General features: G+C 37.0%; 1 protein-coding gene across 1 annotated transcript; it reads left to right on the top strand.

Moving 5' to 3' along the window:
• The first annotated feature begins 5,583 nt into the window (after window positions 1–5,583).
• On the top strand, window positions 5,584–10,565 carry LOC131144000 (farnesyl pyrophosphate synthase 2-like). The gene is made up of 11 exons (XM_058092346.1): window positions 5,584–5,628; window positions 5,785–6,096; window positions 6,333–6,361; window positions 8,646–8,673; window positions 8,761–8,849; window positions 8,974–9,025; window positions 9,425–9,520; window positions 9,712–9,756; window positions 9,869–9,958; window positions 10,040–10,111; window positions 10,227–10,565. The coding sequence occupies exons 1-11, from the start codon at window positions 5,584–5,586 to the stop codon at window positions 10,353–10,355; spliced, it is 987 nt and encodes a 328-aa protein (XP_057948329.1). The 3' UTR covers window positions 10,356–10,565.
• Window positions 10,566–13,260: the final 2,695 nt, after the last annotated feature.

The raw sequence follows: 13,260 nt of genomic DNA, 5'->3' as shown, positions 1-13,260 counted from the left end.
ATCCTGGCAACTATATGATCGAGAAATACCAGATTCACCTTGTTTGGCAAAGAAATTTGCACTTTTATTCGCCTCCCTGTAAACATGTTCCACTTTGAACTGTATGCCTCTTAATGCTAGCAAAAGTTCTTCCCACAAATCCCATAAGTTCCAAACCAAACACTTCCCAGAATTTATCCACTGAACCAACAAAGCAGAGTCACATGCAATCTCCACTTGATCAAGTCCGAGATCTTTGCACAGATTAATCCCTAAAATAATCGCCTTCAATTCAGCCATGTTATTTGTTCCATACCCAATAATAAGGAAAAAGCTGCTTTAAATAAACCCTTTTCATCTCTTATCACGCCTCCACCACCACAATTCCCTGGGTTACTTCTACAGCTCCCATCCACATTCAGCTTAACCCAACCTATCCCAGGTTTACACCATCTGACTACATGAGGAAGACGAACCCCAACATTTTTTACTTGAATATCCAAAGCATGAAGGACTGCAATATCCGTGCAAGAAGCAGGTGCACATTAATTTAACTTGTTTGAATTGGATCTCAGCCAATATTTAATATCAAGCCACATAGTTCTCATCGAATCATGAATTGATTTCATCCTGACTCTACATTGACGAGTCTAGAGTCTCCAAATGATGAGACTAGGTATAAGACCTACCAAAATGCCTAACTGTGAGGCCCCTCTTGCACAACTAAACCAGACATTAACTCTGCCTTTCCAAGTACTTGTTTTCATACAACTAACACCCAACGCCACTGCTGTTTTTTTCCATACCTCCTGAGCAAAAGATCCGGTGCAAAACACATGGTCTATAGATTCAATCTTGGCATTTGAACAATAATCACATCGAGAGGCCATATGGACACTTACTTCTTTAATACGAGTATCAACCGGAAGACAAGCGAACCAAGACTTCCACATACAAATTGACACCCTTTTTGGCAACATAGGATGTCAGATCCATTTTGCAATTGAGAATTCCTCTTTATGCTCCCTTATAATTTCCCAAGCACTTGCCGTGGTGAATTTTCCATCTATTGAAGGTTCCCATATTATTGTATCAGGACCCTCCTTGCAAGAAATAGCCGAGTTCATTACTTCCTCAGGATGATCTTCACCTAACAGATCCACAAATAAATCAACATTCCACCCATCTCTATCCCAACAATCTCGAGTTCGAAGCTTATGGTTACTGATTTCTTGAACCTTAGCACAAAGGGGTCCGGAGGCTAACCAATGATCAAACCAGAAAGAAGCCGACCCTTCTTTAATTCGAACACGGACATGCTCTAAAACTTCAGGAATCACACGAACAATCGATCTCCAAAATCTAGTTCCTTTCTCTAGTTTCATTTCTCTCAAGTGGTGTTTCTTATACAAATACTTGGCTTTAAAGAATTGAGTTCACAGATTATCCATAGTTAACAATCTCCACACAAACTTCATATGCAATGATTTTTTTACCTCCTCCAAATCCCTAACACCCAAACCACCCTCACAAACAGGCTTACAAATATTAGACTAGGAACACCAATTCCTTTTCCTTTTATCATTTACTCCACTCCAAAAAAATTTTGATAACATAAAATTTATCTTTTGGAAGACATTAGTAGGAATGTCCAATACCGCCAATTGATGAACGGCCATTGATGATAATACATGCTTAATTAAAATTAGGCGGCCCCCTTGAGATAAAAGCTAAAATTTCCAACTCGCTATTTTTTTCCTCAATTTATAAATTAGGGGCTCTAAAATACGTGCCGTAAGCCGACCCGATACCAAAGGAACACCCAAATATGTAGCAGGAAAACCTCCTTCCGCAAAGCCAGTCGTCCTTAATAGAGATCTCTTCCGAGCAAAAGTAATTCTCTTTGACAAAAAAATACTTGACTTTTCTTTATTTATCAATTGACCAGACCAATCCTCATACTTCTTCAAAGTCTTAATAAGCATTCGAATGGAACTTCTCTTACCATTAGCAAAAATAAGAATGTCATCCGCATAGAGAAGGTGAGATACCAAAGGCGCCCCACGAGGATGATAGTAAGCCCCTATCTTGTTCTCCATAAAATTTTTCTTTAGAAGTCGAGAGAGAACTTCCTGTAAAATAATAAAAAGATAAGGAGATAAAGGATCTCCTTGGCGAAGCCCTTGAGAAGGTTTAAAGAAACCTTTATAAGTGCCATTCATCATAGTGGAGAACCAAGGAGAGGAAACACATTCCGCCGCTAAACCACAGAATCTTCGAGATAAACCAAAACTTTCCAGAACCAAGTTTAAAAAATCCCAATCGACTCTATCATATGCCTTAGCCATGTCCACTTTGATCATTACATTTCCACCATTAGACTTCTTATGCAGAGAATGAACCATTTCTTGAGCCAAATAAGTATTTTCAAATATACTTCTACCAGAAATGAAAGCTCCCTGTTCCGAAGAAATCAAAGTAGACAATAAACCTGTCATCCTTGCAACAATAATTTTTGAAAAAATTTTGTAGATAACACTACAAAGACTAATAGGCCTAAACTTGTCAAAACTTTGAGGATTCTGAACTTTTGGGATTAGAACAATGTAAGATGCAGAATAAAATCTAGGAAGAGAGGACCCAGCAAAAAAATCTCTAGCTACATCGATCACGTCTTCTTTTACAATATCCCAGCAATCTTGGAAAAAAGCAGAGCCAAAACCATCCGGACCTGGGCTACTTTTTCTCGGGATAGAAAGAATAGCATCCCTTATCTCCACCTCAGACGGTTCACGACACAGATCAATATTCTCCTCTTCAGAAACCATAGGAGAAATTATATCAATAAGGTTAGCTGCTCGATTGTGTCCTACAGGCTACACCTTGTTAAGAACGTTCGAAAATACCTTACTGCACCCTTATGAACAGCTTCCATAGAATCCAACACTTCTCCATTTGGAAGTTTCAATGAATGAATCATAGTGTTCTTCCTCATTTGGTTCACAAAAGCATGAAAGAACTTTGTATTGTTATCCCCCGCCTCCAACCATTTCTTTTTTTCTAGCTGAGAAATACGAATCTCCTCCCTTTTTTCCCATGCTTCCAGCTCGAGTTTAGTAAGGAAAAAATCTTCCTCCAATTCAAGCGAATATCCTTCCTGAAGTTGAGCCTCAAGAGCCTCCTTACTTTCCTTCAATTTTTTAATGTTCTGTTGTACATGTCCAAAAACCTGTTTGTTCCAGTTTCGAATTGCAACTTTCATATGTTTCAATTTACCAACAAGTCTAACTAAACCCGAACCATGAGACTCCTCCCTCCAGGTTTCCTCCACGCAAGACTTAAAAGACTGGTGCGTGCTCCACATATTCTGATACCTGAAGGGAGAAGGACCATACCGATGCAGATTTCTATGAAATTGAATAATCAATGGGTTATGATCTGAAGTCCTCCTCTTTCCATACTCAAAATAAATATTTGGAAAAACTTGGAGAAAATTCGAATTATAGAGCACCCTATCCAGTTTTGCCCAACTCCGAGAATTACCACTGTGACCATTACACCAAGACATGTTGTTGCCAGTACCAACCAAATCCATAAGACCACAGTTGTCCAAGCAATTGTTAAATTCCTCCATAGCCGATAACGACCTCATATGACCACCAATACGTTCCGAACCTGAACAGATAATATTAAAATCTCCCGTCACTAACCAAGGGAAATCATCCCTCTTTACAAACTCCAAATCATTCCAAAGTTCTCGGCGATCTGTTTGACGACATTTAGCATAAACAAAAGAAGCCAAGAAAATCTGGTCCACAGAACTAAAAATACCCGAAATAGCTTGATCAGACATATGTTGTAACTCAAAGTGCACTTCCTCTTCCCAAAATATCCAAATTTTACCCCCCACTGAAGCATTTGCACAAAAATTCAGAAAATTAAAAAAATCAGCCCATTGCGACATCAGACTTTCATCAGAAAATGGCTCTGAAAGAACCAAAATAGAAGGCGAAAAATTCCTCATTAACTTATGTAAATGATTTTTCGACGTGCCTAAACCCCGCACATTCCACACTAGAATTGTATTAATTATAAATCAAGTTTCTTTGGATGGGTAATAACCCGTTGAGACTTCTTCTCACTTTACCCATTAATATCCTTCAACTTAACAATCGGAACATGTAAATCATCATCCTAACAAAAGCCCTTTTCCAAAGGGAGTTTTTCTAAGTTATTTGTCTCCACCTCCCTATCCGATTCACAATTATGTGGGACACACCTGGCCATGAAGGTACACTCTTGTTCTAAAATTTCTGTAACCATATTATTAGACGTCATCAACTGATCACACACTACTATGCCATCTTTCACTATCAAAATATCAGCGTCAGGAGCACCCAAGACTGGTTCAACACTCTCCTCCCTCTACACAATCTCATACTGATTTATATTTCGCTGCAAAGTCTCCACTTCAGGTCTTGGATCTTCAGGAACAAACTCCCCCTCTTCCATCTCACGTTGCGGTACTGCCTTAACCACTGGCAAAATTTGTGATGTCGTTGCACCCTCTTGAGCCTGAGCGCCCTCTACAGTTTCTTCGATAATGCATGGACCTATCAATTCTCTCTGAACTTCCTTCCCTTTATCCAATTTCTTCACACGCCAAACTTCTTGTCGATTTACTTGTCTACCATATTCCGTATCCTTACCTCCATCCCCATTTTTTTGTTTCCTTTCACCCCCTCGACATACCACCTTTGAATGCCCCTGTCTATGACATTTCTCACAATAAAATCCTTACTTTTCGTATCTCACTTCCTGCCAAATTTTCTGACTTGCAGAAACAACAATCGGGAAAACATCCACTTGATCTGCCAATAAATCCACCTCCACGCACATTCTCGCACTTGTAGCCCTAGTTCGATTAAGCGTAGCATTGTTAGTTCCCAAGTATCGACCAAACCTCGTGGCTAGAATTTGTAAGCAATCAGGTCTGTACATGTGCATTGGAAGACCAGGGAGAAATAACCATTGAGGGGCCAAGGATGGTTCCTGCTTTAGGTTGAAGTCCTTTGTCCATCGAAAAAGACGAAACAGAAATCCAGCCAAAATCCTTCCTTCATGAGACCATCCATGAAGAAAATCTTGTTCATTCTTCATCTGAACCAGTACGTGAAAATCATCCATGAAACTAATAGAAGGGATCTCCGAAAGGCCCCATGACTTTATGATATTCAAACGGATAACATCAATGGATGGTCTAGATCGCAAAAATTTCAAAACCAGTGCAAACCTAAAATCTTTCGCCACTTTGTTCATCTCAGCCTCCGAGAATATAAAACCAATATCTCCATCAACATCAACTGGATATCTCATGGCAAGTTTGAAAGAGGAAGACAACGGTTTAATAGCATGAGAACTTGAAACTACATGGGCATACAACAAAGTTCCTGAACCTCCTTTTGAAAGAGACCCCACTGGTGGAGGATCCCCCAAAGGGCCGGCAGGCGCCGCCATCAAATCCTAGACTGTAGACGTCTTCCTTCAACGAAAATTGAAGAGAGACATACCTGATTAAGGATGTTTCAGAGTACCGGTAGAAGAATGGCTTGCCGAATTCAAAGTCCAGGAAACCCGGCAGGTGACGAAGTGGGCGACCGTGGTTGCAGCTGGTGACTCTTCTCTCTGGCGAAATGCTCACAAACAGGACGAGGCTGAGGATGTGGAGCGGGAGAGAGGCAGTCTACAAATCCCGAAAACGGCACAGATCGCCCTCTGAATCTCCTCTGTGAAAACCCCGAACAGCACCGAGTCACCGTCGTTGTGAGGGTTGGGGATCCCGCCGCCTTCGTCGCGAGATCTAGAGTTCCCAAACTCGCCGTCGTCTCGCCCCTTTGTCGCGAGAAACTCTCCTCTGCAAGTCCCGGAAACGCCACAGACCGTCTTTTGATTCGCCTCTGCAAATCCTCGAAATGGATCCCTCACTTCCCGAAACTCAACACTGTCGTCGTGAGAGCTTTTCCTCTGCAAATCCCGGAAGACGACACAGACCGCCGTCTGAGTCTCCTCTGCAAAACCCCGAACGGCACTGAGTCGCCGTCGTCACGAGGGCTGGGAGTCTCGCTACCCAACACTACTTGGAAGATAAATATTCAATGCAATAAATAACTCAAACTACACTTTAAAGTATCTATGGAAAATGACAAAGAAAAATAAATAATAACTCGACAACATTTTTTGCATGATATATTTGTCATCATCAAAAAGGGGGAGAATGTTGACCTTATAGGTCATAACCGGTTTTGATAATGACAAATATTTAAGTATTTGATGGCTATCAAGTTTGTGTGCAGGTCCATATGAGCAAATCACTTGATGACATGTAAAGATTCAAAGTCTAAAGACCCAAAAGCTTTCTCTTTATTGTACTTTATATTATTGCCTTATTTGGGTCTGTAATAGTAACATAGGGCAAAGCTCTATAATAATCTGCATTACATGCATGTAAGTCTTAATAAGCTCAAAGACATTAGAAAGCCCTTAGGTGTAACACCCCGATCCCGAGGGGCCTGAGATATTAACTTTTTACTACTAATTTACAGCGAAAGCAAAATAAACTCAATTATTATTAAACCAGAGCGCTAATTATCCATATTACAATCATTTATTTTAAAAAAAAAATTTCACAACATAAATATCTGACATCATACTAATATTTCTAATCAATCTTTATTTTTCTATCCCCACCCGCTGCTTGCTAAGCCTGATTTCCGATATGCTCTTCGGAGTCATCTGAAATAAAAATATGATTGGAGTGAGACGACGCTCAGTAAGTAAATAAGATTATTATTAGTGTGTGACCAAAATGAGCTTTTAAAAAATTTCGTAAAATAATATTTAATATTATAATTTCAAAACTACTTTTAGAATAAATATAAATTTAAAATTTACTACATAAAACTTTTACATCAATTACAACAGTAAAATCATATACTATAACTGTTAAATTAAACTTTTAACTTTAAAACTGTAAAAATATTTAATGATAAATATACATATACTTTTCCCTATACGTTTTCCTTAGATCGTCATTTAAGTACCAGAATGATCATTTTCATGTAAACTTACACTTTTCCTTCAAATCATCAGTAACTTTGTACACGTAATTAAATATGTATAAACATATATTATAAAAATCACCTTAGGCCTGTTTTCCGTAAGTCATGTTTACCCTCATGATTGGGTTGTGCGGTCCGAAGACTGGACTTAGCTGGCTGGCCAACCAAACTAAATCAATGTACGTAAACTTTAAGTGAGATTTTCCTTATTAAGTCCTGGTCCGGAACCAGGTGTGCACTCAGGAGAAATCCACTAACATAAATAACTACTCTGTAAACAATGTGGGTGCACTCTGATCCGTATAAACTTTAAGCTGCGGTACCGAGCATCTGTAATTTTAAACTTTCGTTGCCATAAGGGGTTTTAAAATCATCTTATTATAATTTATGCAATTTAAAATAATATCGTAAAAAATCTCATCTTTACTCATATTTTCATAAAAAAAGCAATGTAGAAATAAACTCATGCCACACAATTTTTGTGTTAAAAATATATATAATTTTATTTTTGAATAGAAAGAAATGCTGAAAATTTACCCAAGGGGATTAGAACATTTCTTAACCCAAAAATAGATGCAAGTATATTAAAGATAGAACTGGTATAATTAAATATGCGTAAAAATAAACTCATGAAAATTTTGTGGAACTAATTAATATAATTGAAATTTACTTATAAAATAAACTCGGGTATAAATTTTAAATAAAAAAAAAAAACTAACATAATCAAAATTTACTTACCTTCTTCCTTACGAACACTGTAACTATCTCTAAGAAATGAGATCGGAAAGAGTGGGTGATTGAGAATTCATTCAAAATTCTCTCTCCACCACAAATTCTTTCACTCACTAATCCTTCTTTTCCTTGAAAAATTATTGTGAAAAATGAAGATTGAGAGCTCCCTATTTATAGGAAAATTTTGGGGAAGAAATGAAATTTATAAAAGTGTGGGAAGATGGGTGAAATGATAATTTTTTTAAAATTAAAGAATGGGCAAGGGATGGGCAAGGTTAGACCTGGCAAAATGGATAAAAATCCGTTAATCCGACCCGAATCAGATCCGTTTTAACCGACTTATCATCAACTGCTTGCTAAATGAGTCGAATATGGTTTTTAATTTTCATATCCGCCTCCTTAGCGGGTTGGGTCGGTTTTATCCGGTGGATATCCGCCAAACCGCTTAAAAATCCATAACTAACTAACCCATAAAAGTTCAAGCCCAGCAGCCCAAGTATGGAAATGGGAAAGCCCAGTGCGGCAGTGCCCACTGCCCACTGCCCACACGCCCCACGCTCGCCAAATTTGACATGCACGGCACGGACAAGCCCACACACCACACAGCCACAAGCAGCCCCCCTCTCAAATCCTGACCTGATTCCTATTAGGGTTTCATTTTCATCCTAACCTTGAAAGTTTCATCCTTTCCAGCTGCGCAACCACATCCCACGGCCACGACGTCGAGTGGACGGCCATTCCCATTGCCGTCCCTGACTGCCACCCACAGCCACGGCCATGACTCACGAGCCACCATTCCCTCACGGCATCGCCCAGTCTTCCTTTGCTGGATTTATTTAATGAGGTGGAGTTGTCTTTGCATAGATCAAGATCACTCAGTTTTTATTTTCATTATGAACTCGTTTTATTGATTCATATCATGTTTTATCAGGTGGAATTCCAAACAACCTGTGGACAGATGATAGATTTGATCACCATGCTTGAAGGAGAGAAGGATCTTTCAAAGTACTCACTGCCTATGTAAGGTTCATGAGGGGGGTAGAATAGTTGTGATTCCTTGTCTCATTTAACTTCTAGCAAAATTCATGTTCACATTTTGTTTTAATATAGCAGATGGTTTTATAATGGTTTTATTTATATGCAGCCATCGTCGCATTGTTCAGTACAAAACCGCTTATTACTCATTTTACCTTCCGGTAAGTAAAATTTTTATTTTAATAAATTTTTAGGACAAGTTTCATACTCTTCATAGTTGTGCATACACTTCTTAAAACTGAATCTTCTTTTTTATTGAAAACTAATGCGGATGATCATGTTTCCTAAGTAGGAAAAAATAGTTAATTTTTTTAAAAAAGTAATTCAAATTATACTAGTGTTTGAAAATCCAAACAAACACCTTGACTTACTCATTATGTTAATATTCTATTCATGATGGGAGGGTCCCTTGCCCGATACTGCAATGCACCCTGATTCTATATTAAGACCACTCTTCATTTCTCTTCCCCCTTTTTCCTGAGAAGTGTTTGTGCAAATTCGTGCTTAGTGAATCCATGCCTCCTCTGTAAGTATTAACTGCCACCTCACTACACACGCAGGTTGCATGTGCTTTGCTTATGTTTGGTGAGAATTTGGACGATCATGCAGAGGTTAAGAATATTCTTGTTGAAATGGGAATCTACTTCCAAGTACAGGTAATTTTATGTGCATATGGAATCGTCAATGCTCTACTTTATTGTCAACATATCACAGAAAAGAACTGAAAACTAAAAAACATTGCATTTGTCATTACTCATTTGCAATTCCAATCAAATGGATTGCATACATACGATTATGTTCTGATGATTTTTCGCTTATCTGTTAATATATGTCTAACATATTGTAGGATGATTATCTGGATTGTTTTGGTGATCCTGAAGTGATTGGTAAAGTAAGTTCAAGGAATTCACTTGTCTGGTTGTTGTCAATACATATTTATTAGCATCTCAAATAGAAATTTTAGATATCTTAAAGAGATTTCTAATATCATTTTTGAATGTCAGATTGGGACAGATATTGAAGATTTTAAGTGCTCTTGGTTGGTTGTAAAGGCACTGGAACGTTGTAATGAGGAGCAAAAGAAATTATTACGTGTAAGCAAAGATCTCTTTATTCTCCCTCCATTTATTTCTCTTGTATAAAGCATCACATCCAATTGCCATTTTGATTACCAGGAGAACTATGGCAAAGCCGATCAAGCCAATGTTGCAAAAGTGAAGGAACTTTATAAAGAGCTCGATATCGAGGTTATTTCTCTGACATTCTCTTCTGCTTTCCATTTTCAAGGATCTATGACAACCAAAGTTCTTGGAAACTGTGTTCTCTGCAATATTGTTTAATTGTTTCTATCAACTGTGTTAGGGTGCGTTTTTGGAATATGAGAGCAGTAGCTATAAGAAGCTAACCAGCGCGATTGAAGCTCAGCCAAGTAAAGCAGTACAAGCTGTGCTGAAATCATTTTTGGGGAAGATATACAAGCGGAAGAAGTAGAAACACCAAAAACTAAAGAGGGCTGGATTAAGTTGGAATGATTCTGCTAATTATGTGTACATGCTCTCTTTAGGAATAAAGAGTATCTGTATTTTATTTAGAATGTTTAGTTTTTGGTGGTCTTGCTCTGGCTTTCAAGTTTTCCAAATTTTCTATATGTCCGCTAATTATGCATACACTCTTAAATTGATTGCCTTAGTTTCAATCTGAGATGCTTCTCTTGGTGCTTGATTATCTATTCCTTGCTGAAGGGGCTTGCTAATTGCATCTTGGATCAAATTAGTGAGATCTTATTTGAAGGATGGATTGAGATTTTTTTTTAGTTTGTTGATTGTTTTATTTTGGGAGATTCACATGATTTGACAATAGTTGTATTTAAAGAAACTCACATGCTGTAAGAACAATTATAATGTTTAGATTTTAGACTCACACGAGTCACACAGTTTAAGTTTTTATTTTGAGTTGGATTGAGATTAATTTATTATGTTTTATTGCTTACAGTTTTACTTGCATGAATTAGGAGTTGTTAATTAGTATAAATGATTGAATAATTGATATAGTTACTAAAAAAGTTAATACACAAACTAATTGCAAGTTATCGTATACAATTTAAATTATTATGACAAAAATAAATTATTAATAAAATTATATATGAGAATGGCGGATTATCCACCCATCTGCCATGAATTATCCGACCCAAAACTGCCTAATCTGCCACTTAAACGAGTCGAATATGGATTATGATTTTTTCACCCGATAATCCGCCTTATCCGTCACGGATAAACCGACCCGATCCGTTTTGCCAGGTCTAGGCAAGGTATGGGTTGAGTATGGGATGGGGACAGAGGCCATGTGGGAGTGCTTGCCACCATTCCCGTTAAATAAATTTTTAATTAATCACTTACCTAATTAATTAGTCAATTAGTTAATTAATTATTTTATTATTTTATTATTTTTCTTAATCATTATTATCATTATTATTATCATTTTTTTTACTTTTAAACTATTTTTAGTATTTATTTATTTTATTATTTATTTTTGAACAAAAATTAAATTTGAATTTTGAAAACTCATGTGGGCCCCACACAACTTCGAGACTCGAATGGATCCTATATAACTCGAATAACTTTTATACGATTTTATGCATCTTACATAACTTTGAGACTCGTGTAAACCTCCATACGGCTTCGGGACTCATGTGGGCCCCATACAGTCTTGTGAGCCCCGCATAGGATACCTATATTATTATTATTTTATCATATATTTTTACAAATTATATCAGTCAAAACATTATTTTATGTACTTATTTAGGTATATAAACAGTGTTTTGTGGCTCCGTGACTCATGTGGATCCCACATAGTCTTGTGGGCCCCACATATGATACCTATATTATTATCTTATTATGTATTTTTACAAATTATGTCTGTTAAAACACTATTTTATGTATATATACTTATTTACGTGTACAAATAATGTCTATCATGTTTATCCTATGAAATTCCATTTTGACCAGACCGACCTCCAGGAAGCGACTGAGTCGCAATGGTCTCTGAGCACTCGCTAAGACAAGGTCTTTCTTAGGCATCAAACATGGAATCAAGGATCCTACAGAAAAATACTTCTGTATTGATATTAACTTAATGACCATTTTTATTATTTTATTATTATTGTACTTTAATTATATATATATATATATATATATATTTTTGGGTCATCACATTAGGTCCTTGCACATACACGTAAAATAATCCTCATAATCACTTATATTATCAAGGGATTTAATTGGACAAAAACTAGACTTACAGGAAAAAGTTGTGAGGATTCGGGCGACCGAACCCTTAGTGTTCAAAACACTTCGGGTGACTGAACCCTTGACCGGTCAGAAGGTTGACTTGGTTTCGAGCGACCGAACCATTTTGACCGTAGCGTCCTTGGGCGATCGAACCGCTAATCTGACCTTTCCCAACAACTCAGTAGCCTGAACTTATACGTTCAAAATAGTCTCGGACGACCGAACACATGAGTTCGGTAAACCGAACTCTAGACTAGGCGACCAAAATGCGAACAAAATGGAAATCACCTTGATTCAGAAAACCGAGCCTATACTCGAGCACCCAAACCTTTAAAAATAACTTTTTGAACTATGTCTGTTCGGGCGACCGAACCATGGATTGGGCACTCGAAAACTCTTGGGTTGTTTTATTTTTGTCGAGATTAAAGATGGTTAAATGAGGTTAATTTCATTAAACAGTTTTAAAATAATTTTTATAAAGACCTTTATGTCCCTAACGATCATAATTTAGCCTACTTCTATATATAAGGCTTCATTTGCAAGCATTAGTGAGAAATTAGTAAAGTAATTAGTGAAAAATCCTCTGAAAATTTTCAAAGCCTATATTTCTCAAATACTCTCCTACTTCATTTTCTTTGATCATCCAAGCTTAGAGAGAGTGTTTAAATTATTAGTGTTTCATTCTAAATAGCCCTATACTTTTGTTGAAATTTGTATTGTTTGATTTTTGTATTAAGATTTTGGCTAGAGTTTTTCCCACAAATTTAACTTGATAAATCTAATGTTGGGAAAACTCATTAGCTTGAGGATCTTTACATTGTCATTGCAAGATTCCTTAAGTAATAACTTTTGTGTGCAAAATATTTTATAAAACTTAATTTCAAACAACTCTTGTGCTTGATACAATTTGAGAAAATATTTTTGAGTTCGTTTGAATATTATTGCTAGCATATTTGAAACACTAATTTGATATTAATATTTAATATATTTTGCTTTCAAAGATTAGCTTATTTGAACAATCTTGTGCATACTTGAGATTATCATTGTATTGAGTGTAGATTGCACATATACACCACTAATCTTATCGTTCTTACATGTTTGGTATGCATTGA

This window comes from Malania oleifera, chromosome 12 (genome assembly GCF_029873635.1).
Source record: "Malania oleifera isolate guangnan ecotype guangnan chromosome 12, ASM2987363v1, whole genome shotgun sequence".
NCBI classification, from domain to species: domain Eukaryota; kingdom Viridiplantae; phylum Streptophyta; class Magnoliopsida; order Santalales; family Ximeniaceae; genus Malania; species Malania oleifera.
Note: the sequence above shows the minus strand (reverse complement) of the source record. Positions and strands in the feature narration are given on the sequence as shown.

Excerpts from the sequence above, each read along its gene's own strand:
- LOC131144000 (XM_058092346.1), top strand. The coding sequence starts at position 5,584 with ATGGCTTGCCGAATTCAAAGTCCAGGAAACCCGGCAGGTGACGAA. Across the intron at positions 5,629-5,784 it reads GAAACCCGGCAGGTGACGAA|CACCGAGTCACCGTCGTTGT; the intron begins GTGGGCGACCGT and ends AACCCCGAACAG. Across the intron at positions 9,959-10,039 it reads AGCAAAAGAAATTATTACGT|GAGAACTATGGCAAAGCCGA; the intron begins GTAAGCAAAGAT and ends TTTGATTACCAG.